The 25,600-nt window shown below is 46.5% G+C and overlaps 1 protein-coding gene across 3 annotated transcripts in view; it reads right to left on the reverse strand.

Annotated features, from left to right (window-relative positions):
• NAA35 (N-alpha-acetyltransferase 35, NatC auxiliary subunit) overlaps window positions 1-25,600 on the reverse strand; it is a 1,572,250-nt gene that overhangs the window by 1,413,533 nt on the left and 133,117 nt on the right. For all 3 annotated transcript variants that reach the window (XM_069625850.1, XM_069625849.1, XM_069625848.1), the window contains exons 5-6: window positions 22,860-22,934; window positions 21,363-21,530 (exon numbers count right to left, since the gene is read on the reverse strand). In XM_069625850.1, the coding sequence (XP_069481951.1) occupies window positions 21,363-21,530; window positions 22,860-22,934 (243 nt within the window). The remainder of the gene's footprint in view (window positions 1-21,362; window positions 21,531-22,859; window positions 22,935-25,600) is intronic.

The raw sequence follows: 25,600 nt of genomic DNA on the forward strand, positions 1-25,600 counted from the left end.
ACATTACCATCTGTGTTTTATTCAGATTAATAGCCAGCCCATTTGATTGAGTATAGGACCATAATGCCTCAGCTGATCTTCGAATGCCGCTAATGGTGTGGTCCAAGATGACTAAGTCGTCCGCATATGCTAGCACCACACAATGGGTGGGTCCAATCTTAGGGGGGCAGTTATTTTCCAATGATAGCATTTTAGGTATATCGTGAACAAACAGGTTATACAATATTGGTGCCGTAACGCATCCTTGTTTCACGCCACAGTTTTGATTGATCTTATTAGTCATATTTCCTTTAGCGTCCAGCTTCAGGGAGACTGTGGTATTGTGGTGTAATAACTTGAGATAATATAGTATTTCTTTGGGACATTCCAATTTTGAGTTTGGCCCATAGTAATTCCCTGGGGACTAGGTCAAAGGCGGACTTGAAGTCTATGAACAAGGCGTATAAAGGTGGATTAACTGCTGTTCTGGCTTTGTTACAGAGAATATCCATTACTACCAGATTGTGTGTAGTAGAATATCCGCTTCTAAATCCACATTGGAAACGGTCAAGGATCTTTTCTCTCTCTACCCATGTTTGGAGTTCTTGTAGAAGGTATGCTGCAAATAACTTGCCCGTGCAGTCCAACATGGAAAGTAGACGATAATTACCAGGGTCTGTACGGTCGCCTCTCTTATGTACAGGAATCAAGATTGCTGTCTGCCAGGATTCAGGGATTTGACCTTCCTTCATAATCTTTTCAAAAAGGATCACGAGTATCTCTGCCCAGCATTCGGGGTTGCTCTTTAATACGGCATTTGCTAAGCCGTTGGGTCCCGGGGCTCTTGAGGATTTGAGCTTTTTTATCCTAATTATCAGAGATTCGACTGACACTTTAAAAGGGGTCATAGGTAGATCCTGGAGAATCCTCTCCTGTGGCTTTGCCTGATCCGTACCGTTTCGGGTTTTCAGGAATTCCTCCCATTGGCTAATACCAATTGAGTTGGTTAAGGGGATACTGGTGTCACCACGAGCCGTACTAGGTAATCCCCATATGGTTCGGGAGTTCCCCGTGCATAGTGTTTGGACTGTTTGCCATTTGAGCAATTTTATTGCATAGCGTTTCTGCTTTAGCCATGTTCTATAGGCGTTTTTCAACTTCTTACTTAAAGTCAAATAGTAGTACGATGTAGTCGAAGCTTTACAGGATTTCCTCAGGTCAGCTCTTAGAGTTCGTTTGGCGTCTCTAATTTCAATGTCGAATATATTATTGGTCTTAGCCTCAGGGGCCCGCATATTTGTTTTAACTACTGCATAGGTGTTTGAGAATGCTGCGATCCATTCTTCAATCTCCTTGCTGGTCATAGCTAAGAGTTCTGTATGACACAGATTGGGATAGTTGGTTGTATATTCTGTGGCTCGTTTGATGTTATTATCAGACCACCGAATCTTGGAGAGAGCATGATTCGTCTTCAACTCTCCAATAGATCTATGCGATGTATATTGTGTGATATAATTGAAAGAGAGTGTAAGAGTAGCGTGGTCGCTCCAATCACTGTCCTTGATCTTCATATCTGTGACCCAGGTGGTCATGGTGGGACTCGCGTATATATAATCCAATGTACTACTAGATATAGAGTTTCCCCATGTTGGTTTTCCCGGGTAGTCGCTGATGGTTCTGCCGTTTAATATTTCAAAGTTCCATGACTTAAAGAAGTTAAGCCATAGCTGTCCCTCCGTGTTTACGCTTCCATGTTTCAATTTACCTATTTTCTTCAGCAAGGGGTTGTTACTGGTATTCGACTCGCCAATTAAGTGGCAATTAAAATCACCAACAAAGATTACCATATTTTTCTTCGGCTCCGTCAGCCAGTTGATCAACAAATCGTGGCAAGCTTCCTGGATGAACTCGCTCTGAGAAGATTCAGGTGGATTATATAGATTAACTAAGAGAATGTGTTCCATTTTATCTTTGCCAAGGAGCTCCAGTTCAACTGCTAATACAAATTTGTCCATTTTCGTGTAAATGCGGGTCGATCTTAGCGGATGCAAAATGCCGATTAATAGGCCTCCATATGGTCTTCCCCTTAGACACTTTTTTGCCATTTCCTGGTGTATGGTGTACCCATTTAGCAGGGCCCGGGAGGTAAGCCACGTCTCTTGCAAGCATATGCAGGTATGGACCATTATAAGGGGATTGAGCCATCAGGCGATAATAGATGGCTGAATCCCCGGCAGTTCCAAGATATTATGGTTTTATCTCATTGGTTTGATGTTATTCCTGGTAGAGACTCTATTAACCATTTGAGCACCTTCTGTATATCTGCCAACTGTACAGAGTCATCTTTAGGTAGCTGTGCTATGGTCCTTTCTTCCATAATTGGACTTGGCATCTGGGTCGGCCACTGGGGATCAGAGATATTAGGATCAGCATCTATTTCCAGGTCAACTTCCCTCAAGTTGGTTTTAAAATTACGCAGCAGCTTTGCGGTAGCTAGGAATTTACAATGAAGGGCCGATGTACTTGAATTCATGACTTCTAGTGGTTCGACAAATACAAAGTCCTCGGATCGTAGCACTCTCAGCTGCGGAATAGAATGCAGTCTGATCATCAATGCTGATCTGGTAATCCAATCATGATTACTAGATTGATAGAGATTTTTAATCAGGCAGATTCTTCCACCTCTAGGTACTATAAGATTGCCCTTGTCCTCAACTGGTGCTGCTGTCAATATTTGAGGCTCGTTGGTCGGGAGTATTGAGATAGCTGATAGATTGTTTGTATTATTCTGGGATACATTTGTGTCCTGTTCTTTTTCGCATAAAGATGATTCTGGTTCTAGTGCCATTGCTGATTTAAAGGTATCGCATTTGTCATTCATAAGCCAGCTAGTGAGCTTCCCCTCTTTTGCTGCAGTGCGTTTCCGTGCACGTGCCGCTCTCCGTTTTGCTTTCCTCTGTCCCTTTTTGGGAGTGCTGCCTACTGTTGGTCTCGTGATTTCCTCCACTGTCTCTGCTGTATCTGGTAGTATGGTTGTTGCCATTTGACGCTTTCTTCTTCCAATCGCCTTTTTTGTCAGGCGTCTTTGTTTACGTGAGAGGTAAATTTCCGAATTATTGGTAGTATTTGGGTCCTGGGTTCCAGAGTCAGAGCCATCATGCGTATTAGTATTGATGAGTTCCGGCTCGGTCTCCTTTGGAGTGTTTTTCTCGGTATCGCTTGTTGCGATTGCGAGGGTGACATCTAGTATTTTCCCACACATCTTCAGTAGTATGTTTAATGCAAATTGTACAGATGCAACAGAGGCTTGCAAATCCCCCAGGCTTGTACTGCCTTCTCCATGGTCGCTGTTTTCTGGTTCCTGCGAGTCTAAGTGGACGTCAAGATTAGGGGAAGCAGATAATCTGTCTGACGCTTCCCGTTGTGAGGTTATCGTCTGATGTTGGTAACTATTAATTTGGTTGCTCGTATTGCTTCTCGGCAGCGGAGTCATGGCTCTCTGCATAGACAGGCAGAGGTCTAGCAGTGAGTTATTGTCAATTATGCTCTCCCCTAGGCACACTGAGTTGTTCGTTCTGCTGTGGATGATCGGCTCCTTCTCCTCGCTTGACAATGGACTTGTGGGATTTGGAGTAGGCGGAGGTGGAAAAAAGTCTGTAATAATACCTCTTTCCTTCAGAACAGGTTTCGTACCCTTACCCTTATTCAACCCTGTGGTAGAGGTTCTGCCCTTTTGATTCCGAAGGTTGTATCTCGTGGCAGAGCACTTCTTGGCGTTTAGCATAGTGAGTTTGTTCCTTCACTTCCTTGACGGATCAGGGTAATAAGGGAATGCGCCGTGGGTAGAATACCCAACGAGATCGCCTTTTGTTGGTAGTGTATAATGCTCCCTTGGCACTTTCAAAACGTTGGGAATTACGAGCTGGGTATCTTAGGAGTATTTTGAGCAAATCCTCAGGTGGTTAGCACAGTTGGTGCAAAGGCTCCAATAGAACTTTCAATCAGTGGGCACAGCAGTTGTGTCCTAGGCTCAGTCAAATATTCCAAAGTTTCCCTGATCCACAGTATGTGTGAATAATAAGATCCACGTTTATAGATTGCGCCTTCCCTTACCTCTGACTAACATGCCATTATTCCAAGTACAGGCAAAGCATACAAGGGAGCAAGGGGTATGTACAAACGTTCCAGGCAATTGTGCTAAATGCAATGGCACAACACGTGTGCCAAATAGCAGAAGTAGAGACCAGATGGCAGGGGGAACAGGGAAGGGACGAGGGGGGGGGGGGGGACGGGTACTACAGCCCAGGCTCCCGTGGCAAAAGGGAGGGGGGGGGGGGCGAGAAGAATCCCAGCTCAGTCCCCCAGTTCACCACTCGCTATGCCTCACCTCTGCTGCGCACGTCAGCGTTCCGGCAGGAAGTTGCAGGCAATTTGCGGGAGCTGAGGGAGCTGTCTAAGCCACGAGTCAGCTCGGCTCGGCTCAGATCCACTTCTCGGCTCTCCCGGCCCTCCGCAGCCCCTACACCAGAGCAGCATCCATCCAGGTCTCCACAGTTTCGCCCCACCTCACCCCGTCGCACGTCTCTGAGTTGCTGCTTCCAGCCTCCGGCTCCTCGCCGCTGGAGGAAAGCACCCAAAGGGCCCGTTGTCCGCGTCAAGCCGCACCTACAAACACACGCTCAGTCTCCTGCAATGTGACGTGTGACGTGGCCGCTTCCGACGCTTCACCTATCATCCAAGCATCCAATGAAAGACAACGATTTGCTTTTTTAGGTTGTCGCTTTTTTAGCTTGCCGCTCCACCAACGCACATGGAAAAAGAAAGTCTTGTATATTCACAGGGTTAGGGGGATGACTTTCTCTTCACCCAAACATCCTCAGGTTTCTTAATACTTTTCACTGCACCAGTATTAACAACTTCTTTCTGCTGGCTTTTACCATACATTTCACAATGCCAGGGGTAAGGACTCCCTTCTCCTGGTCTTTCTCACAATACCGAAGGAATGACTCCCTTCCCTTGGTTTCTCACACAATGTTCACAACCACCAGGGCGGAACGCTTCCTTTTCCCAGGTCTCCTCAGACTCTTCACAATGTCAAGAGAATTACTTTCTTCTCATGGTTTTTCTCACAATGTTCATCAACACCAGGGGTATTAACTCCCTCCGCCTAGCTCTTTTCAGGTTTTTCACAATGCCAAGACAATGACTCTTCTCATGGCTTCTTTCACAACTGTCAAGGTCTTGGACCCTGTATTCTCGGCTCCACTCGCCTCTTCTGGCTTGCCACTGCCTCCTCTGGTCCCCAGCACCTTTCTGGCACCCTGCATACCTGTATTCTTGGTCTGCAACGGTTCTGGTTCTTCTGCGCCTGCACTCCGCTGCACGGTACTTGTAGCATTCAGAGACTTCCTTCGGTCTGCTGCGGCGTGGTACTCTCTCAGTGCTTCTCCGGCTTTAGGAGCGCCTGGAGCCTGTCCGCCCACTCGGCATCTGGTCCTTCTGTCCTGGACCAGCTCCGAACCTTACAGCTCCTTGCTCAGTGTACCGACCTGCTTCCGCTCAGTGCTTGCTCTCGTGGCTCCTCCATGGAGGGCTAACCCCCATCATGAGTCCTTCCTTCATTTTGACGTTCCAACAATGTCTGTATAGACTAGTATGCTCACTTTAGTCCCACGCGGTACTCTTCATGGCTCTGCACATCCTATTTGTCCCAGTATGAATATGGTTACACTGAATTGCGTTTGGTGGACTCTTCCTCATCCCAGTTTTCCAGCACACTTCAGGCAAGTAGTCCCTATACTTCCTTGTCTCAGTGGTTTTCACAAGGGTTGGACTACCTACCCTACAAAAGTACAGGGAACTCTGGGGGCTGGTGTACAGTGCCCAAGAAATGAGGATGAGGGAGAATGGGATGCATTGTGGACATACTGTGTTCTCCCCGAAGAGTCGCCCTATTCCCATGAGATGCTCCAGCTGAGTACCACCCCAGGGGAACCTATTAGGCCAGGAAGGTGAGGCCGCTACCCAATGGAAAGGGGCTCCCCCAGTGCAGAAGCGGCGACATCCAAGGATTTGTCCCAGCTCTTTATTGGCATGGCTGCTAGTTTTTACAACCCTCATTTGGAGGAATTATGCTCTAGAACTGCAGCATGCTGCGGCTTTGTTACTCTTATAGTTAGCACTGTCTAATGAGTTAGATTGCCTTGTAGCACAGCAGGTGTTAGTATCACAAAAGTATATATACACACACGCAAATTTAGCAACCTCAAACACTGAAACGCCCAAGTCTACATTGCTGGAATTGTGTACTGTGATCTGGCATCTGAAGCAAATCTGTTTATCAAACTGAGGTATTTTCTTAAATATCATGGCATTCAAATTTATAAATTTGCATTTCAACCTGCATGTGATCAATATATTCCGCACAGAAGGGTGAGAATGCTACAGGAGTTGCGCTATAGCAAATGGATAAACTGGGGCAGGCTCTCAAATTAGAATATGTGCTTTTTCTTTTGCGCTCATTTAAGAAATGCACAGGTCAAGTTTCAAAAGGTATTTCAGCGGTTGCTGAACAGTGAAGCAAATATACACTAACTTGCCCATTTATATACATTGGTGTGAGGGAGGGGCGTGCTCCCAAAACTAATGCATTAAAGGCTCCGATCACCAACGTGGCTGCTTGGAGCGTATTTCAGAGTGACAGGCCCCCTTAGAGAGAAATGCAATACAAAATACAAATGCTTTTCTATCCTTCAAGGAAGGACAGAAATGCAAGTGGGCGAGCAACAGTTAACAACGCTGTTCTTTCACTTCAAAGAAAATGCATGAAAGGTTCAGAAATTAACCTATTGTCCATGGGCCTTCCCCTGCGCCTTGTCCAAAAAGGCTCAATGGAAGATCATTAATTTCTGCGCATTTGAAAGCGCCTCCCATTTGTGGATTTAGGATGCCCCCTTATTTATGCAAATGGAGTGAAAAAGGGCATCTGAATTTAAACATCCAAGATTCACATATTCAGAGGCCAGTTGTGAATTTGAGTGCAACCTTTCTGGGTGCAAGTGATGAGATGTGTGAGGGCAGTTCATCACTTGCGCCAAAAACATTATGACTATTCGGGACACTATGGGCCTCATTATGACCCAGGCGGTAAGGGGTTAACGGCGCCGTAAAGGTGGCAGAGCCGTTAACCCCTTACCGCCTAATTACGAGGTCCCTTTGCGGGTCACTACCTTAACGGCTGGTTTTACCAGCCGTTAAGGAAGGAACCCGGAAAGGGACTTTCGAGGTAATTACGGTACCGCAATTTGCAGTACCGTAATTACCACCTTCCCCATTCCCATTGAGCCCTATGGGGGCAAAAATGGGAATGGGGAAGAGCCAATGGTGAATGGGGGAATTACCGCCCGCCAACCTTGGAATGAGGCAGTAATTCCGCCATCCACCATGGCGCAATCAGTAAAATACCGGCATCAACCATGGCGCCACTAGCGCCATGGTTAACGCCTGGGTCGTAATGACCCCCTATGTCCTACAGTGAAAGCAGAAAGCATTACAAGATTAATTGATCATCAGAACAGAGTAGTTGTGAACAACATTCTGGTAGCATGTTTAGAGCTTCAGCAGAGCACCATAAAATATCATGGCATGTTTTGTAAATAATGGGCACAGACTTATTTGAAGAAGGCAGTCATATGGGGAGCCCAGGGGTACAAGGCCCTTTATCCTCCCATAAACTTATCTCTGTCTGAGGGAATCTAACTTCACATTCAACCAGATATGGCCTTTGCAATAGGCGCGCAAGCGGACTCCGAAAGTAGGGGTTGTGACTGTTCAAGAATCATAAGGTGGTAACGAGTAGTGCTAGTCAGACTGCTGGTATGTGGTGCCAAGGATAGTATGAAGTGTAGAATGACCCGGAGTGATTTAGCTCAATCCAGTATTTGAATCGAACAGTTTGGTTGTGGTTGAGAAAGATCCACAGAGGCAGGTAACTCTTTCCATACTTCAAACTCCTTAAAGCATTTATCGATTGTGACTAATCAGAGAAGTCATCACTTCTCCCTGAGCCTCTTCTCATGAGGCCAGGGTACTAAGGCCGGTACCCGATAGTCCCCCTGGGGGTGGTAGTCAGCAGGAGGATCTCATGGGAAGAGACCTCACCTCTGCGGACAAAGGAGAACATCTCGGGAGACACGGTATACCAATCCTCCAGCCACACCCTACCCACCATCGTATCCCATAAAACCCAACTCCATATCACATACTTCCATGTTTGTCTCTATGTCTGAAAACTTAGTATCTACTGAGAAAGGAAGGGCAGGGACTACCTTAGGGAGACCTACTTAGCAAGTACAGGGATGAGGAGGTACTGTGGAACAAGGAAGAACAATGGTGAGAACTTGAATGAACTGTCTTCTATGTCCACTTGCAATAAAAGCGAAAGAAGGACTTAACATTTTGTCAAACTGGCCGTTAAGCTAGCCCCTGAGCAACAGAAGGTGGGGAAGCTGTGAGGCGCAGTAGCAGCGAGACGGCGGAGATCGGAGAGCAGAAGAAGCTGTTGAGTTTCAGAAGGCCGCTCTCCAGGTCCGGACGTTGGTACTTTGATCAAGAGGCCAGGCAGAGGTAAAGGCTCTGTAAGAAGGTGGACCATGGGGTCATAAAGCCATACTTACATTACCGGCAGTCACAGGTCACAGAAGCAGACCAGACGCAAGAAGCTGACTGCAGTGGAGGAACGGACAGCCAACTCCAGTATCCAGAAGAGCCACCGCTGTGCACAGGAGTCACAAAAGTAACCGGGGCAACAGTCAGACCCGGCTGGGAATTAGGGAGGATAGCAGAACCTAATCCATATGCTTAAAGGGTCGTGAGGTCTAGGAGGAGTCCAAGAAGATCCTGGGTCCCAAGGAGAAGTTGTGAAAGTTAAACTCATGAATCCGTAGAGAGGGCAAACAGGGTCTGGGACTCTGCCGAGAGAAGTGTGAAGATTGGAGGGAATTTCCCTCTGGCTGATGGTCGGGTAAACCACTGACCACCATGGCTGATGGTCGAGTAAACCACTGACCACTAGAGAAGGGTTGAGGACTTTGTCCACTCTGGTCGGTCTCTCTGCTACTCACCATCAGAGGTATCAAACTCTGAGCCTCCCGTTGCTCTAAAGAAAAATGCACCAGTTCCCCTTACTCCCAGGGCCCCAAAGCAGCCTTCTCCATGCCAGTAGAGTCACAAGCACCTAACAATGAGCTAATCTCAAAAGGGAGAGGTCTAAAATGGCAAACCCTGTGGTTCCAAATCCATGTGAGCCACTAAAAATGAATAAGGTAACACATGGATGCGGAGCACAATATGGAAAATCATAGTTATCAAAAAGTATTACATAATTCAGCATGAAGACATTCAAGAAAAGAGTCAAGCAGCGTAAAGCACAGATACAACACATTATGTCATCTCTCACCCCATCAAGCAGCAACACCAAGGTAAGGTAATCCAAAAGGACCCTATCACAAAACAAACATCAATGGGCACGGTCACAGCAAAGATGGGTAAGGCAGGGAAAATAGGGGAAGCCCTTTGATTAAAAGAGGAGTCAGCGGGCCAGCTTGACGTGGGACAGACCAGCCTCAGATGACCAAGCAAACGGTCAGACAGGCATTTCAACTTCACCCATGCTGGATGCCTGGTAGTGGACACCACAGCTGGCAGTTAAAGTAGGGATGAGATCTCTTAGCCTCAAAGTGAGCCCCTAGAAGTATTAGGTCACACGTGCACTGTGGGTATCTACATCTTGCAAACTATACATATCAGAGCCATGATGCAATATTGTCAGGGGGTGCAGAGACAACTGATCAGGGTCCAGAGTTTGGATAAACTCGGGTGTAGTATTAACAGAATATACCACCCATACACAGACTACACAAAAATATTTTTTCTTTTTAATCTAATGCAATCTTTAAAACAATTGTTCAAATATAAAAACACAGGGTCTCATGCCATCCATGTTCATACTTCCATGGGCGGCACTCTCGAGAGGAAGGTCAGTCGTGTTATCACGACCCCTGGTCTGCAGACGCCACCAGGGTCCTGACAGATTAAGAGGCCTTTATTATGGAGGAAGGAGTGGATGCCGGAACCACCCCTTTTGCAAGCAGTCAATAACCTACCAGTTGACATGACCATGGCCCACGCCGCCATATATCAAAGTATTGATATTTTACAGGGCAACATATATCCTTTACCTCCTGATGAGGAGTTTGCTTGTGTTCCTCCGTTGCTGGCAGCACCAGCGCCCACCCCGGTACTTATGCCTACTGCTTTTCTGCTGGCTACCCAGAAAGATCCACAGGGCACTCTAAGTAAGACATACCGCACATTTTTAAATCTGTACAAATTGCACTTCTTGTGCAGACCTGCTGCCTTTCCTAGTGCCACTTCTAAGGCTGCCTTTGTGTGGTCTTACCTGGGGGGCACGGCAACCGCTTGGGCCAATACGTTGCTAGAAGACAATGAACATGTACTATACAATTTAGATGCCCTCATTCCGGCTACGAGTCGGGTCTTTGAAGCACATCACCATGCCCAGGCGGCTGATCTTGCTTCATTGGGCCTGAAACAGGGTAAGTCGAGTATTCTAGCCTATATTGCTCCCTTTATCCAATTGGCCACCGAAACCATACGGCCTGAAAACAAAAAAGCTGCAGTCTTTTACACTGAACTGTCCAAAGACATGAACGACTATCGCTGTGATTCCCGCCATCCCTGGGGCATTTCCCCGACTTAGTGGATCTGGTCCTGCAGTTAGACGCCACGATAAACATACAGAGAGGGGAGCAAGCACACCCTGAGATGTGTCACCACTCTAGCATAGAGACCACTGGGTCTGGTACTGTCTGGACCCTGAACCCATGCAGATAGGGACAGTGCGTGGTCCGTTGACAAAGGAAGAAAGTGAGAGGAGACAGCTTTCCGACCATTTTCTGTATTGTGATCGAGCAGGTCATTACACTAGAGCATGTCCTAAACGACCCATTTGTAAAATCGGGAAACTCCTTAACTCGTTCATAGAAAAAGCCCATTGGACAAATCTGCCTAAGGATCATCCGCACACAACACAGCACATCCAATTACCGGTCTCCTTCTCCCTTTCTGCCGGTGACAGCAGTCGTAATGTTAGATTCTGGTGCCTCTGGCAACTAAATGGACATAGGATACACTAAAGTATTGGGCCTCCCCTTTCATCTGAAAGAATGCCAGAACAAGTACAGACAGTTGACGGCTCAGTGCGGTCATCTGGCCTAGCCAGCAAACAGACCGATGACCTTACGATGGTCACCTCTCAAGGACACCGGGAAGGCATACGATTCAACCTCATAGCCGCTCCTTCATCCGGCACCATACTGAGTATGAAAACATAATCCCATGGTGGATGGGGTGAACGTGTCTGTATGCTTCTGTGGTGGTAATAAAGTAAAGGGCATGAGGGGGACTGAGGCTGTACCGCTGGGGAAATCAGGGAGCACAGTGTTGGGAAAACGGCAGGTGCGGGCTGAGAAGGTTGTGTGGCCGAATAGCAAGGGAGAGGGTAAAGCGGAAGGGGGTAGCAGCTGGCGAGACAGGTGAGAAGGGGCGAGTCTAATCAGGGCTGTGTTTCTTTCCCCATCGCTCGGTTATTGGCGTGAAGGACGGCAGGGATCAGCTGGTGGAGAACACTGAGTGAGAGCTGGGAGAGCCAGAGGAGTGCGCCACAGAAGAGGTATTCATCCAGGCTTACTAGTGGGAAGGTCACAGCACTGGAAGAACCGTCGGAGGTTAAGAGGACTGAAGATTCAACAAAGGAGCACAAGCCGAACACTGTAGACAGCAGTGCTTCTTACGAGAACAGAACACCACCAACAAGGAAGTTACCCCCTTGCAGGGAGCAGACGTGACACTCTGCAAGCTTGAAACAAGAGGAGAGCAGCAATGGGTAACTCCAAGGTCCTGGCACAGGGGGTCATATTTACTGCGGATTGCTGCCACCGAGGGAGGCCCTCTGGGAGTAGGAGCGGGTGAGACGCTCCAAAGTGCTGGGAAATCAGGAAATGCAAATCACAGCGCAATAGAGACTAATTTATGAACTGCAGGATTTATGGTACGCGCGGAACACCGCCATCGGGGGAGCAACTACAGTACTCACCTGTTTAGAGCAATAACTCTAAAGACAGACTGTTCACAGCTGAAGAGCAGTTGCAGACACCAAGAGACAAGTTGAGAGAACTGACCCAAGGGGCAGGTGGAGAACAATGTGCACTAACAACCACTCCACCAAGACTACTATGGTCATATTTTTTAAACTATGCTACGTTTTGAGTGTCATCTTTCCAACACCCTGAGCAGGTGACATCTTCCCATCAGGGTTCTCCCCGTTTCACCAACAATTCTGTTCCCGTCACGCCTTGTTCGGGTAGGATTATGGGGTTACATACTGTAGGAATTGTAACAGGATCTGAAGCCGGTATGACACCATCCGAGTATCAGGACTGCTGACGTGTTCAATAAACAGCAGGCTGAACAGTTATCACCTCATTGTCTCTACAATGGCTACATAGCTCTGAAGCCAAACTCACCTCTACCCACCCGTCAAATATATAAGAGGATGAGATACTGCAACACTATATCACTGAATCTTTGAGGAAAGGCTTCACCCATGCTTCTTGTTCGCCTGCTGACGTTTTTTTTCCCCCCAAAAAAAGAGGGGGACCTACAGCCCTGCGCAGATTGCAGGGACCTCAATTCCATTACGGTGAAAAACTGGTATCCACTCCCTCTCATTTCCGTTAACCTCGACCAGTTAAGGATGGTGACTGTGTATACAAAATTGCCCTTAGATGAGCTTGCAATTTAGTCAGAATAGAGGGAGATGAATGGAAAACTGCCTTTAAGACCAAACATGGCCTTTTTGAATATGGTTATGCTATTTGGGTTTTGCAACGCCCCGGCCACATTCCAACATTTCATTAGTAATGTTTTCTCATTATATGATCAACAGGCATGTCATCATATACCTAGACGATATACTGTTGTATTCTGCAACTCACAACCTACACACTACCCACACCTGTTCAGTCTTGCAGCGGTTGAGACAATACTCTCTGTATGCTGCCAAACCAGAGAAATGCACGTTTCATGTCAATGAGGTGGAATTATTGGGATTCATTTTTTATTTCCTTGCCCAGAACCACCTTGTGGATATTCTGCTGTCTTTCCCAGCTACTATCACGCCTTTTGAATGTTTGGATGATTGGCCGTTAACCCGAACCGCCTTGTGGATATTCTTCTGTCTTCCCAATCCATTTTACGCAATTGACTGTTTAGATTTTGGTAACATCCCGGATTGCCTTTTTGGACTTCCTTGCATGTGATTCAGCCCTCTGGATTGTATTGTCCGGTCCTAGAGTTGTGCGACTTATCCTTCTCCTGCACCTTGAATTTTGTGGATTCTGTTCACTCTTCTTCCACCTGCTTCAAGAAACAGGTAGGTGAGGGAAGATAGGGTAAGCTGTGACCAAGCAATGTCATCAGAACCTCACAGTATCCTATTGTTACCTTTCTTATAACATGGAGTGGGTAGAATCACTACTCTCCCGACCTTTTCAGCCGAGCCCACTGCCATCTGTGTTGATACTTCCACAAGGGCGGCACTCTCAGAAGGAAGTTCAGTCATGTTATCACGTCCCCTTGTGTGTGGACAACACAAGGATCCTGACACACACCCACAAGATGCTATAAACGGATTTCACCCCTATGCTCAACCCAGACACACTTTCCCCAATAATCCACCCACTACAAACGCCCTACTGCAAGCCCTGCAGCCCCCAGCTAAGTGCATCTTCTGCAGGGCTACAAGGGTGGATGTCTTCAACATGCAAGGGGTGCTCAGATCAAACCCTTGTGATGAACTGGGCACCCCTTACCACCCGGTCCCAAGTCCCAAACTGCATAGGCTTCTGATCGACTCTCTACCCATTTTTTTTTACAAGAGTAGCAACAGTCATGGACACTGAATGTGAAACATGCTATGATGGGAACAAATGAGTCCAACCCTCAGTCGTACACAGCTTGAGCAAATCTGTTTAATGCAAAGAACAAAGCTCAGCGGACGAACACGCATCCCACTTCCAAATGACCACATGCCATATGAGAGACAGATTACCCCGATACAATCGAATTTTAGAAAACTAAAGTTGAAAATAAACAGCAACTAAACCATGAAGTGTCATTTACCGTCATCACATCATTTCAATGTCTTTTTTTTAATTTTATTTTTTTACACATATTCCTGTAGATAAATCAACAAAAACATACTTTACCTATTGGATTGCCAGTTCGCTTCCAGGTGATGTTTTCAGTTTGTGACCAGGCAAACAGTTAGTCTGCGCTCAAACCGTAAGGAGAAGTGAACTTTGTGAAACAGTGCGACATCCTGGCAGGAGAGTAAACCAGGGGTGGTAAGCAAGTGAACCTGAAGTTGGGGAAAAGTGTCAAACCAATATATAAAAAGGGAAGAATTATACCTCTTTTTGGAATAAGTGAAAAAGTAGTAAAAACCGTGGGAGGAGAGCACACAAGGGACATAAAGAGGAGCAATCAGAGGAGAAGGGTAGAACGATTCCCCCAGAAAGCAAGTGGAAAATACAGAGTGTGACGACGTGGAACAATTAAAAAGAATTGTGTATTTAAAGGGAGATGTCAGAGAAGGCCAATCCCCTTGAAATTGTAAAGTAAAGAGTACCATATGTGTAAAGGAAACTCATGGAAAGATTCATATCATTTAAGAATGTGAATACGTAAAGTAAAGCATTGAAGGTTGAAGGAACAGAAGGGAAGAGAAATGTTTCCTTAAAAAGTGCAAAAGTATAAAGAAAGATCGAGAAGCTCAAGGGAGAAGTCATTCTCGTTGAACTTGTAAAGCAAAGCTTTAAATAAAAAGGCAAGAGAAATACGTGGAAGGAGCCCCACTTTTGTTGAATAGTGAAACTTTGTGGAACTATCCAGAGGCACTGGAAATACAGAAGGTTAAGAAGAAACATATGGGAAGGGAGGATCCCTTTTCCTCGTGCAACTTCATTTCTTTTCTGCATCTTAAACTTTGTATTTATGAAACTCTGAAAGAAGGCTACAAATGCATAGTCTATATAAATCTCCTTGTGCATATTATATTAAGTTTAGAGTGTAAGGGTCAGATTAGGGTTTTTGGATACAAGACGGAGGATACACTTTTCTTTAACATCCCGACGCTGATGTTCCTTTGTTTTGTTCAGGCATGGAAACCCTTCTTAGGTTGGGGATGGATAGTATTTGAACCAACCCGCTTATTGTTTTGAAAACTAACTATCTATTATAGCAAACAACAGACATGCCACTGTGTCTGAGTCTTACTCTTTCATCCCTTTGCTTGATCGGTTCTTTGAATTTTTTAATAAAAGGGACTTGAAACAGTATCCTTGGGGGGGGGGGGGGGGGGGGGGGGGTGCTGTTGCGCACAACCAAGATGGCCGCATAGAGAGAAAGCACCGATGCAGCTGGCATTGGCTGGACATTTTTATACACATTCCGGAATCTAAGGAACTTGCACTGAGAAAGTATCCTGAGCGGAGGCGTTGTGGCACATCCTGGTGAAAACTCGCTTGACTTGGGCAGCTGTAAACACTGTTTCGGACCGCCGCCCTGTTGGAGCTGGGCCTGCATGATCCACGTCTGCTGAGAGGGTGGCTGGCGAGACAGCGCTGTTGGGTCCGCAGGGCGGAGAAACTACTGTGCGGGCTGACCTCCTGTCCTCTGTCTACCGGGGTCTGCTGCTGGAGCTGGGGACCTGACTCTGCGCTGTTGTGGCGTGTGCTGCCTGGCGTCCCGGCACACCGCCCCAAGGCTGTGGACCCGCTGACACAGGCCGGCTGCGGGATTCAGATGCCCTGGCAGCCATTTAGTCACCGCGTGGGCCCGCCCTGCTGCCCATCTAAGGGCCCCTGCTGCAGGATACTTCGGGGCTCCGACCCCCCACCCCCAAACATCAATTGAGCGGCAGCGGCACAACTGTCACGGTAAGTGCACTTCTGCCCCACATGGCCCTCAACCAAGGATTGTGATACCCACCATACCCCGGCACTGCACAGACTTCACCCCCTGTGGCCCCACAATCATTATATGGATGGGCTGGGGATGAGTGAACTGGCACTTTCCCCATTAACTACGGACTGTCTCCTTTCTCTGCTGTGACGGCCCGGACCACTTGGGTCACTGATCACATCCGAGACAATGCGGACCTCCGCACTCCCGGGATCCACGCAGGGTTGATTCCTCCTGAGGTCTGGTGGGGTGGCTGCTCCTCGCTGGGCGGGGGCTCCTCCATACCTGCTGGCCCTGCTTGGGCAACAACTTACCTGCATGCCCCAGGGGCTGTTGGCGGGTCACAATTGTAAGGATCACCCAGTAAATCCTCAACTACCATCTTCCCGCGCAGTGGAGGAAGTCATGTGCATCTGGGCCCCAACTGCGCACGAAGTGAGGATATTCCTTTTGTTCAACGTAGCACGCCCTGGGGACACCTAGGAAGAGATCCTGCTGCATGATTAGGCTGAGCCCGGCAACAAGAACAGCTAAGTTGGGCGGGCCCTGCTTGTGGTGGTACGTTGCCTCATTACCTGTGTTGGAAAACATCACTGGGAGCCTCTACAACCCTGAAGTAGCACGCCTTATTTACTGTCGCCAAGGAACTTGGTGGGGCGCGTACACATGCCTCTGTGCCGCTACATGCGAGAACTTCACGACCCGCTCAATACGCTAAACCACCCTCCTGGAGGTGTGCGACTCCCACTTCCGCCCTTTTACCCAGCAACTTTGCACGCATTTACCCCAGGGAAAGCAGAGTGAACCATAGACAGCAACCATAAAATGAGCCGGACTGTACTTAGGGCGCCTGCTGACCGGGGGGCCGGCGGACAGGGGTAGCGGCATCTCCTCCTTTGAACCACGCCCGGTGACACAGTGGTGTACAGAGTAAAGCCTACAAGAGACCGCTTGCCATTAGCCAACCACCTCATGCTAATCTAGAGACCCTGGCACTGTGCTCCCCTCCACAGGTGGATCACCCACACCTCAGCAGAATGACAAAAGGAGTCGGCCAAAAACAAAGCTCAATGCATTTGTTTGCCAAAAATGCAGCTGAAACAGACAATGCAGGTGACATTAATACAGAAAGCGCTGCTGCGCTGCCTTAGACCAGCGCTGACTCCCGGGAGCCCAGCAATGATGGTGGAACATATGTGGGAGGGATTTGCATGTTACACTCAAAGCTCAACTATATGAATGGCACAATATGCTCCATTAAAGATCATATGGACAAACCAGATACCCGCATTACCAAGGTTGAAAACAGAGGAGGCACTTCGGAGGAGGAGGTGGTGAGCGCATTCAGGTCTGACATCGCAGCGCTATCTAGGCAGCTGCAGAGCATTGGCAAGAAGAATGAGGCCCTTGAGGCCAGATCTCGCCGATACATTATAAGCATCATCATCGTGCCAGAAAACAACATAGAGGGGCCAATGGAGGAGTTTGTGGAGCAAATGTTGATGACCCTGCTGGACAGCCGAAGCTGTCGCCGCAATTTGCCATTTAGCACGCGCACCACACCCTGGCCCCAAAGCCTAAACCTGGCACCCAACCCCTCGTCCTATGATAGCCTGAGACTTACATTATCGGGACAGGGATGCTCTACTTCGCGCTGCAAGAGCCAAGGGCAAGCTGTTGCTGGGTTCCTGCAGGGTCCATCTATACCCCGTTTTTCTGCTTTGGTCCAACAGGAGTGTAAATCGTTTCTATCAATTAAGAAAAGTCTGCGGGACAAGAATATAAAATATGCTATGCTCTACCCTGCCAACCTCCGTATAGAATATAATGGCAAAGTGTATTTTTTTCACGTTACCTGAGAAGGCTGCGCGCTTCATCGATTAACACTTCCCTGGATGATGAAAGAAGCCGCTTGGCCCTGACTTCGCTCACTGGCAAATCCTAACTGGCACATTTGGAAAGCAGCAGCTCTGGGTTCCACTGATCTTGTTTCTTTGCCACTTGTTGAAACCCGACCACCACCCAGGCTGCCAAAAAGCAGGAAATCTGCTGTTTAAGTAATCTCATAGTTCAGCCTGCAGCGCTGCACCCGAAGTAGACGGCGCAGAAGCCCCACATGCAAGGCTGCAAATGTTGGGTTGTTTACAAGGGGGATGTCATTTCTCTGATTAGGAGGGGGAGGGTAGTCTGGAAAAAGTTCAGTAAAAAGTGTTTGACATGTTTTTTTGGTATTAACAATGGCTTTAGTATGCACTATTATGTTAATCGCACCCATCCAATGTACAAGACGATCCTAACAATCTACTACCATATGCATAGCTCAGATGGGGGCTCATCAGATACGCAGCACCGCAGCAGTCCGCAGTCATCACAAACCGGATGAATGGGTAGTGAGCCATTACACTTTATTAGCTGGAACGTCGGGGGCTAGGCAACCTGATCGCCTCAAATGGGATAAATTGGCCAGGACTTGCGAGAACGGAGGCTTCTCGGTCCCATAATTGAGAGGTACTGGGTGGCAGTGCAGATTCAGTATGCAGCCTTTTGGTACGATATGGGTGTGATACATCCCCTCTTAAAATTGCAAAGGCATGCTGCTGGCACCCGTGACCTGCGTACACTAGTACTCCCTCCACGCATCGAACCATGGGCAGAAAGACCCGGTCACGGTAACGGCCCTAGCATGGGAGAAAACGTGGAAGATACTGAAAAATCCCAGACCCTACCATAAAAATATGCCCCTATGGAACTTCATCCCATCTCTTCCTCGCATAAGCAAAGCTGATGCACAGCAGTGGGCTGATGCAGGATACGCTACATTGGGTGATGTGTATAGTCAAAACTCCTTTATAGTGTTTGTTGACTTGCCTGAGCTCCCTCGGGGGCAATCAGTGAAATGGCTACAATACGCAGGGCTACGAATTGCAAGTAAACGCACATGGGGCACGTTCCAGATACAGCCCCCTGATGAACCCCTTTTTGATATAGTAATGATGGGCATTACTCACGGTGGGATGGTTGCTAGACTGTATGGAGCGCTGCAGGATCGTGGCTGTGCACCATTGACAGGGTTAAGAGAAGCCTGGGACAGGGACCTGGGAGAAACTATTACAGATGAAAGGTGGAAATCCATGTGTAGGCAAACACGGGAGGTGTCCTTTAACACAACATTTCAATTGATACAGTTCAAGGTTCTACACCGCTTCCACTACACCCCCGCTCAGCTTCACCGAATATCAGTCACCTGTCCACATGCCCATGAATACACAGCATGCCAAGCAGATTGCATGCATATGTTGTGGAGTGCCCTATGTTGGAGCTTTGGACTGGAGTCTGCAACACCTTGTCAATCTTGCTAAATGCCGAACTTGGTCCCTCCCCAATGAGCTGCTTGTTTCATCAGCTTGATCACTTTCATAGCTCCCTCCACAAATTGGCAAGTTTATGTTTGTTGTTGGCTGCCAGATGTATTCTTTTGGTATCGATGCAGCCGGCTGCCCCTACTGTCTCCCAATGGTTAAAAGAGGTTGCGTGGGCTTTCGACATGGAACGCTGGACTTTATTGCAACAACTGAACCCACGTCCTAAGGACATTTGGGCTCCGCTCTGCAGCCATTTGCTTTCCACCCACCCCTGCCCTGGCAATAATGATGAGTAGTCGACAATAGCATGATGCGGCCAACAACCCACCAGCATTGACTCTATACTGGGCACGCTATGGTGAGCCTGCTCCGCAACCCCCTCCCTAGGGGGGTTGAGGCAAGTGGGACCCTCACCTAGAGAGACTCCCCCTTTGGGGACAAGGACTACCGTTCCTGTGAGGAACTCCCTAGAGAACATTCCAACGGTACTTCAAACCCATTCAGTAAAGAAGTATATGAGGAAAATACCAGTATGCGTTATTGTCAATAGGAAACTGTGAATGGTCCTCTACATGAAAAAAATCACCTTTTACTGGGACGAGGAAGATGACCTGCAGAGGAGAAGAGGAGCTGCAAAGACAGAGAGAAAGGAGTATGTGACTGCAGTGGGGAAGTGCCGCAGCTACGGAATATATCAGAGGGGAGAAGACGGGAGACAGAGAGAGGAAGCTCGCGAGTTACGAATCAGCTCTTTGACTGACACTGAGCAGAGGCTGGAAGCGATGCGTCCTGTTATTGCGAGCAGAAAAGCAGCAGAGGAAGACACACAGTGTCTTGGAGCCAAAAAGGAAGTAAAAACCAAGTCGGACGTGTGGCGTCCCAAGACAGAGAGAGAGCAGAGGAGGCGTGACCACTAAAAAACTCATTGTGGACCCAGGGTCCAGAAACCAAAAGAAACGGAAGGAACAAGAGAGGCCAACCTCATCAACCGGTCAGAAGATCTTTCACGAAGAACGAATCAGGTGACGTTATCCCTAACAATTGCAGGTAAAGAGAAAAAGGGAGACCCAGGAGGGGTATGGAGAATCGTTTTTTGTTTATTAACATTATTGGAATACTCCTACTCGTCCATGGCAAGATTAAAATACTGACTCAGAGGATTGAATGAGTTTCATTATTGGAGCGCTCATACACATACCAGTCAGGGAGAAGAAATTAGCATACTGCAATATAGAAGAGTGAATGACAATCAAGGCTGGAATGCTCATACTGCTATCAGACAAGATAAAGTAAGTCTAATTAAAGAGGAGAGACATATCAGAAAATAAAAGCCTTAATATAAGGTTGGAACAGAAAATAAATGGAAAGATAAGTTTCAGAGAGAAATCAAAGACTGAACTGCACAACAAAGACAAAAGAATCAGAGGGGTGAGTATTGGATAACTATAGCTTGATAGGAGATAAGAACGACTATAAGTAAAATAGTTAAAGAAAAGAACAAGAAACAAATGAATTTCTTTATCAAAGAGAGAAGACACAAAAGTCGAATAACTCTTTAAATGAACTGTACGAGTTCATTAAGACAGTCACTAGGAACTTATTGAAGATAGTTTATTGAACTTAACTTCGTGAGAAACAAATCCTCAGGAGAAGGGATACATTCTCCTGTCTTTAGTTGTTAAAATAGTGGTAGGGCCAAAAATGGTTAGTTCGGACAGTGAACAGATTCTGTTAAGACTTTCCAATGACTGACTAGCACATTAGCTAGTTTTGTTAGGTAGGGAAGTCTCTTAGCAAAGGGAAAAGATAAGCATTTATCCTTTTATTTAATAAATATTTCAGTGATATGGATAATCCGCGTCCTTCTGACCCACCAGAGTTATCACAGACAGACCATCAATAGAAAATTAACATTACCTCTTCGAAAACAGCAGCTTTGTTTACTTTTTCTCTGGCAATGTCACAAACTTTAAGGATTCCCAACGCAAAAGCCTTCATGGTAGGGTCGTCAATGAGGTCTGGGTTATGCACATAGAGGCAAGTAAACACAGTTTGCGCTAGGGAATGGCCTTCTAACCATGTAATCTATGAAAGAGAAACGAGAAAAGTCAGAAATCAAATGTTATCTACAATCCCCTTGAAAAGTGAAAGCATTGTTATTTTATTGATCAAACAAGGTCAGGTGTAAAGCATATACCTGGAAAATAATACAAATATTGGTCAAGACGTTCACCTGGACTACAGTTCTTAGATAGGCACAAGTGCCTTATCTACCTCAAATTTTGATTGAAGTACATGCTTTCCTACCACAGTAAACAATAGTAGGTAAGACGTGTTCCTGTGTAAAGTCTATTTAAACGGCACAAAAACTATCACATGTGGTACGTTTGGAAAGTAAGTGGTCTGTGGTTTCTGTTTCAGAGAAAGCCAGGCACCTCAATTTCTCAAGATTGACGATACATTCCCATTTCATGTTCTTTTATTGTATTGTGTCGTACATGCTGCCTCTCGGCACTTTAAAGGTAGTCATTTAATTGACTCCTGGCAGCATGCGGCACAACAGAAAAGTATTCATAGTATCAAAATCATGCAACCTTCCAAACAAGAACTCTGCTGGAGGTGCATGTATATCCAACAGAGCTCCCATCTGCTAACTACCATCTACATTATTGGTGGTTGAAATCCCATGCTAACTAGATGCATGGTTGTGTCGATTATCTATGGACAATATAGTTTTTCCAATGCATATTACAATGACTAATGATTCCTTTTGTTTTATTTATCATAACACTGAAATGATTTAGGAATCTTTACATTTGCTATATTTTTGGTACTTCTTTTGGGCTCACATTTTAATCAATATTTTTGCCAAACAAATAACATTTTGGCCTAAAGAAATGGTGGCTACAAAGAGTTGAAATATTAAACCTCTTCAGGTTCTGCATATTACTATGCCGTTTCTGGATTAAATCAATATTAATAATATCCAGGACAACTTTAAGTGAGTCAAATAAAATAATTCATGAAAAGAAATCACGTATGGTAGGTGAAGAATGTCCGATCCCTGCCGTTCAGTTAGTTCCCAATTTGCCTCTTTGACCACCTCACTAATCCGTCCATCAGTCTTCAAATACATTTGTTTTATTTATCACACTGTTTCCCTATCCTTTGGTTAACTGCATCATTGTTCAAGACAGAAGTAAGCAGACTGTTCACACCTAGCAATTTATTTTTCAGTCCATGTGTGTTCCAAATGCAAACATAATAAGGTTTGATGTAATTAAATCACAAAGGAATTAGCTATGTTTCGAAATGGAACAGTCCATTAGTTGCCTAAAAGAATAACATTACACAACTAAGCGCCATTGAAAATCAAATCACACAAAGACTCCACAGAAAAAAGATTTCTCTTACCAAGCAACAAAAGCATGTGTCCATGATCCCGATTAGCTCAGGAAGGCTCAATTCCTTAATTTTAATGGTTCCATCCTAAAACCGAGGAAAATACAAACCAATTAAAAAGTGCAACAACTTTTGTGTTAGTGGTGCACATTTGGCAATGTACAGACTACAATCCCAGTGGATTTAAAGGGTTAGTGAACACATTTCATTCACAATTGTGATACTCTGTTGCAAGGACGCACATTAATTCAACTGCTTTTACATATTGAGAAAAAAAAAAAACAAAGGATACAAACTGTGCCAATGGTCGGACAGGATGTTGCAGGAATATAGAACAGTAGAAAGTCAAATTTCACATACAAAACTAACTACAGAAATGCTTCAAAATAATGTTGCATATAATTGGTAAGAGAACTAAAATGTCAAGGGTGGGTTTTTGGACTGACAATTATGCTATTTTATGTATTGGTAACATCAGAAGCAAAATACTCCTGCTGTCCATTAAGCATAACTGCAAGGAGGGTCTGTGCCATAAATGCATACCGTTTGTGTTAATGTTGTCGTCTTTGCTACAAAGAGAAGAAAGACAATCAGTTTCTTAGTAGCGTGCATTGCTCAGCGAAAAAGCAGATTCTCCGACCCCCTACTCAACCCCTTATTATCCTGACAACTTCCACATATTCCGTTTTTTTCTCTGTCCCACACATACTGTAGTCATGGACATGGAAAACATACTGTGACTAATCAAGCAATATCGTCACTGACTCTCTGGAGGAGAGCTTCTTTTACGTGGCCAGATAAAGGCAGAAGCTACTCGACTCCGACCCTGGGGTGTCTATCTGCGGGAGGACCAAGTAGGGGAAGACCAACTCCAGAGAGATAGGAAAACATTGTACCAAAATAATCTTACAGATCCAATTCCATATGACATACAGGTGCTTTTACAACATACCTCTATGGTCTATTGTGCCATGGAAAATGATTTTCCAGGTTTTCCTAGCCAATCACTGTTTTTACCTCTCCCCCCATTTTAGTAGTGAGATGAGGAGGGGGAATGGAGCAATGAAGATGACTAAGTAGTAGGCCAACACTGCATTCTAGGCTTTGGAAACTGACCAATGCCGGGAAGTTTAAAGTTGCTACAGCTGCTCTGTGTGAGAGGAGCAAAGTCAGAAGCTGTATGTAACTTGCTCTGATGCCGGAAGGGACGCCAGAGACAAGACGTTCATGAGCAGCCGCACAGAGGCCGATACGAACGGAGCAGAAGGAAGCTTACCGATTGATGACCGGGGACTGCTGGAGTCGCCCAGAGTGAAGGAAGGAAAAGGGAAAACAGACCAGCTTACTCAACGTACGCCAAGTCAGCGGATCGAGAGAGAAAGGGAGGAAGCGACGCAAGGACTGCCAAAGCCGCTCGGTAAGCCCAGGGAGAACGAATATGTTACCGGGCGCGTGAAGGCGAATGCTGTGTCAGAGTGATAACGTGGGAGAGCCCAATTAAAGACAGTAAAGAAAATGACACGGATGAAAACATTGTTAAAAGAATTAGCGCTGACCCAATGCACAAGAAGACAATTTTATGTACTTAATACATATACGAACAGTGTAAAAGGTGGGTCAGAGACCCAATGTTTGATAAGGGGATTTCATATACATGCAAATAGTATTGAGAGGTGGTTGGAAACCGAACACTTCAAAAGAGAAATTAATACATTTGTGAACTTTGACAAGAAAGGGTAAGGGACCCAACATTGGAAGCATATTGTCACATGGATGAAAGAAAGAGTGAACAGAGAAAGTAAAAGCCCTGGCAGGTGAAGGCAAGCGTCCCCAGCCAGCACGATCCTCCCCGCAATGAGAGACAATGAAGGATTCTCCCGAGTCGGGAATAAAGCCAAGAAAGAGTGCGGGTGAGCTTAAATGGGAGTTTATCAATCAAAATAGGGCATGCAAAGAACTCTGCAAACTCAGAGAGCGCGCTGTCTGACAATAGCAAAGACAGGCGTATATATTTACAAAACACTTCATCAGAACCTACATACTATAAAGGGCACAAGTTCATTGGGATTGGGTGGTGATGACTAGCTATAGGCGCTGCTGCGATGTGGTTGGCCTTGGCTGGAGGACGTCACTGGTCAGCCTCGTGGGTTGGGCTGGGCCTGGCGAGTCGGCTGAGTTGATCCGGGCGGTGTTGTTGTGCCATCGTGGCCAGTGTCAGAGATGAATGTCTTTTCCTGACTTATTTGCCCTAGGCCATGCACACCGCAGTCATTCAGTCATTACAATGTTATCTTCTTTAGTAAGTCTTCCAATAGGTTATTCTACAGGTTAATGCAACACAGGAGGAATGCACCTTGTGAGGGGTCTGATGGTCATTCGTCAGGGCATGGTTACCAGTGTCCTGTTGACCGGAGCCATAGGTTGAGGGGCTAAGCTTCAGGGCATGGGACGGGCGGTACACGCCTCCCTGTCTTGTTAGATGTTGTTATGAATGTGCCGCGGTGTGTTGCCACAGTATTGGGTGTCCTGATTGCACATAAGTCTAAGATGATCCGGTGGGTTGTGGGGTTTACGAGGGGGCGCCTTTGGATTTGTGTGTTCAGGCAGAGGTTTACTGCTGTGCTGTAAATAATGCAGGTGGCGGGCCGTGGCCTTGGGTGCTGCAGAGGGGACTACAAATCTTTGAAGCGGCTCCAGTCAGGTTGGGGGAGGTGGAGCAGCGCGGCGGAGGCCTCTGTGCTCTTGTTTGGCAG

Source organism: Ambystoma mexicanum, chromosome 6p (genome assembly GCF_040938575.1).
Source record: "Ambystoma mexicanum isolate Mex_15411 chromosome 6p, UKY_AmexF1_1, whole genome shotgun sequence".
Lineage (NCBI taxonomy): Eukaryota > Metazoa > Chordata > Amphibia > Caudata > Ambystomatidae > Ambystoma > Ambystoma mexicanum.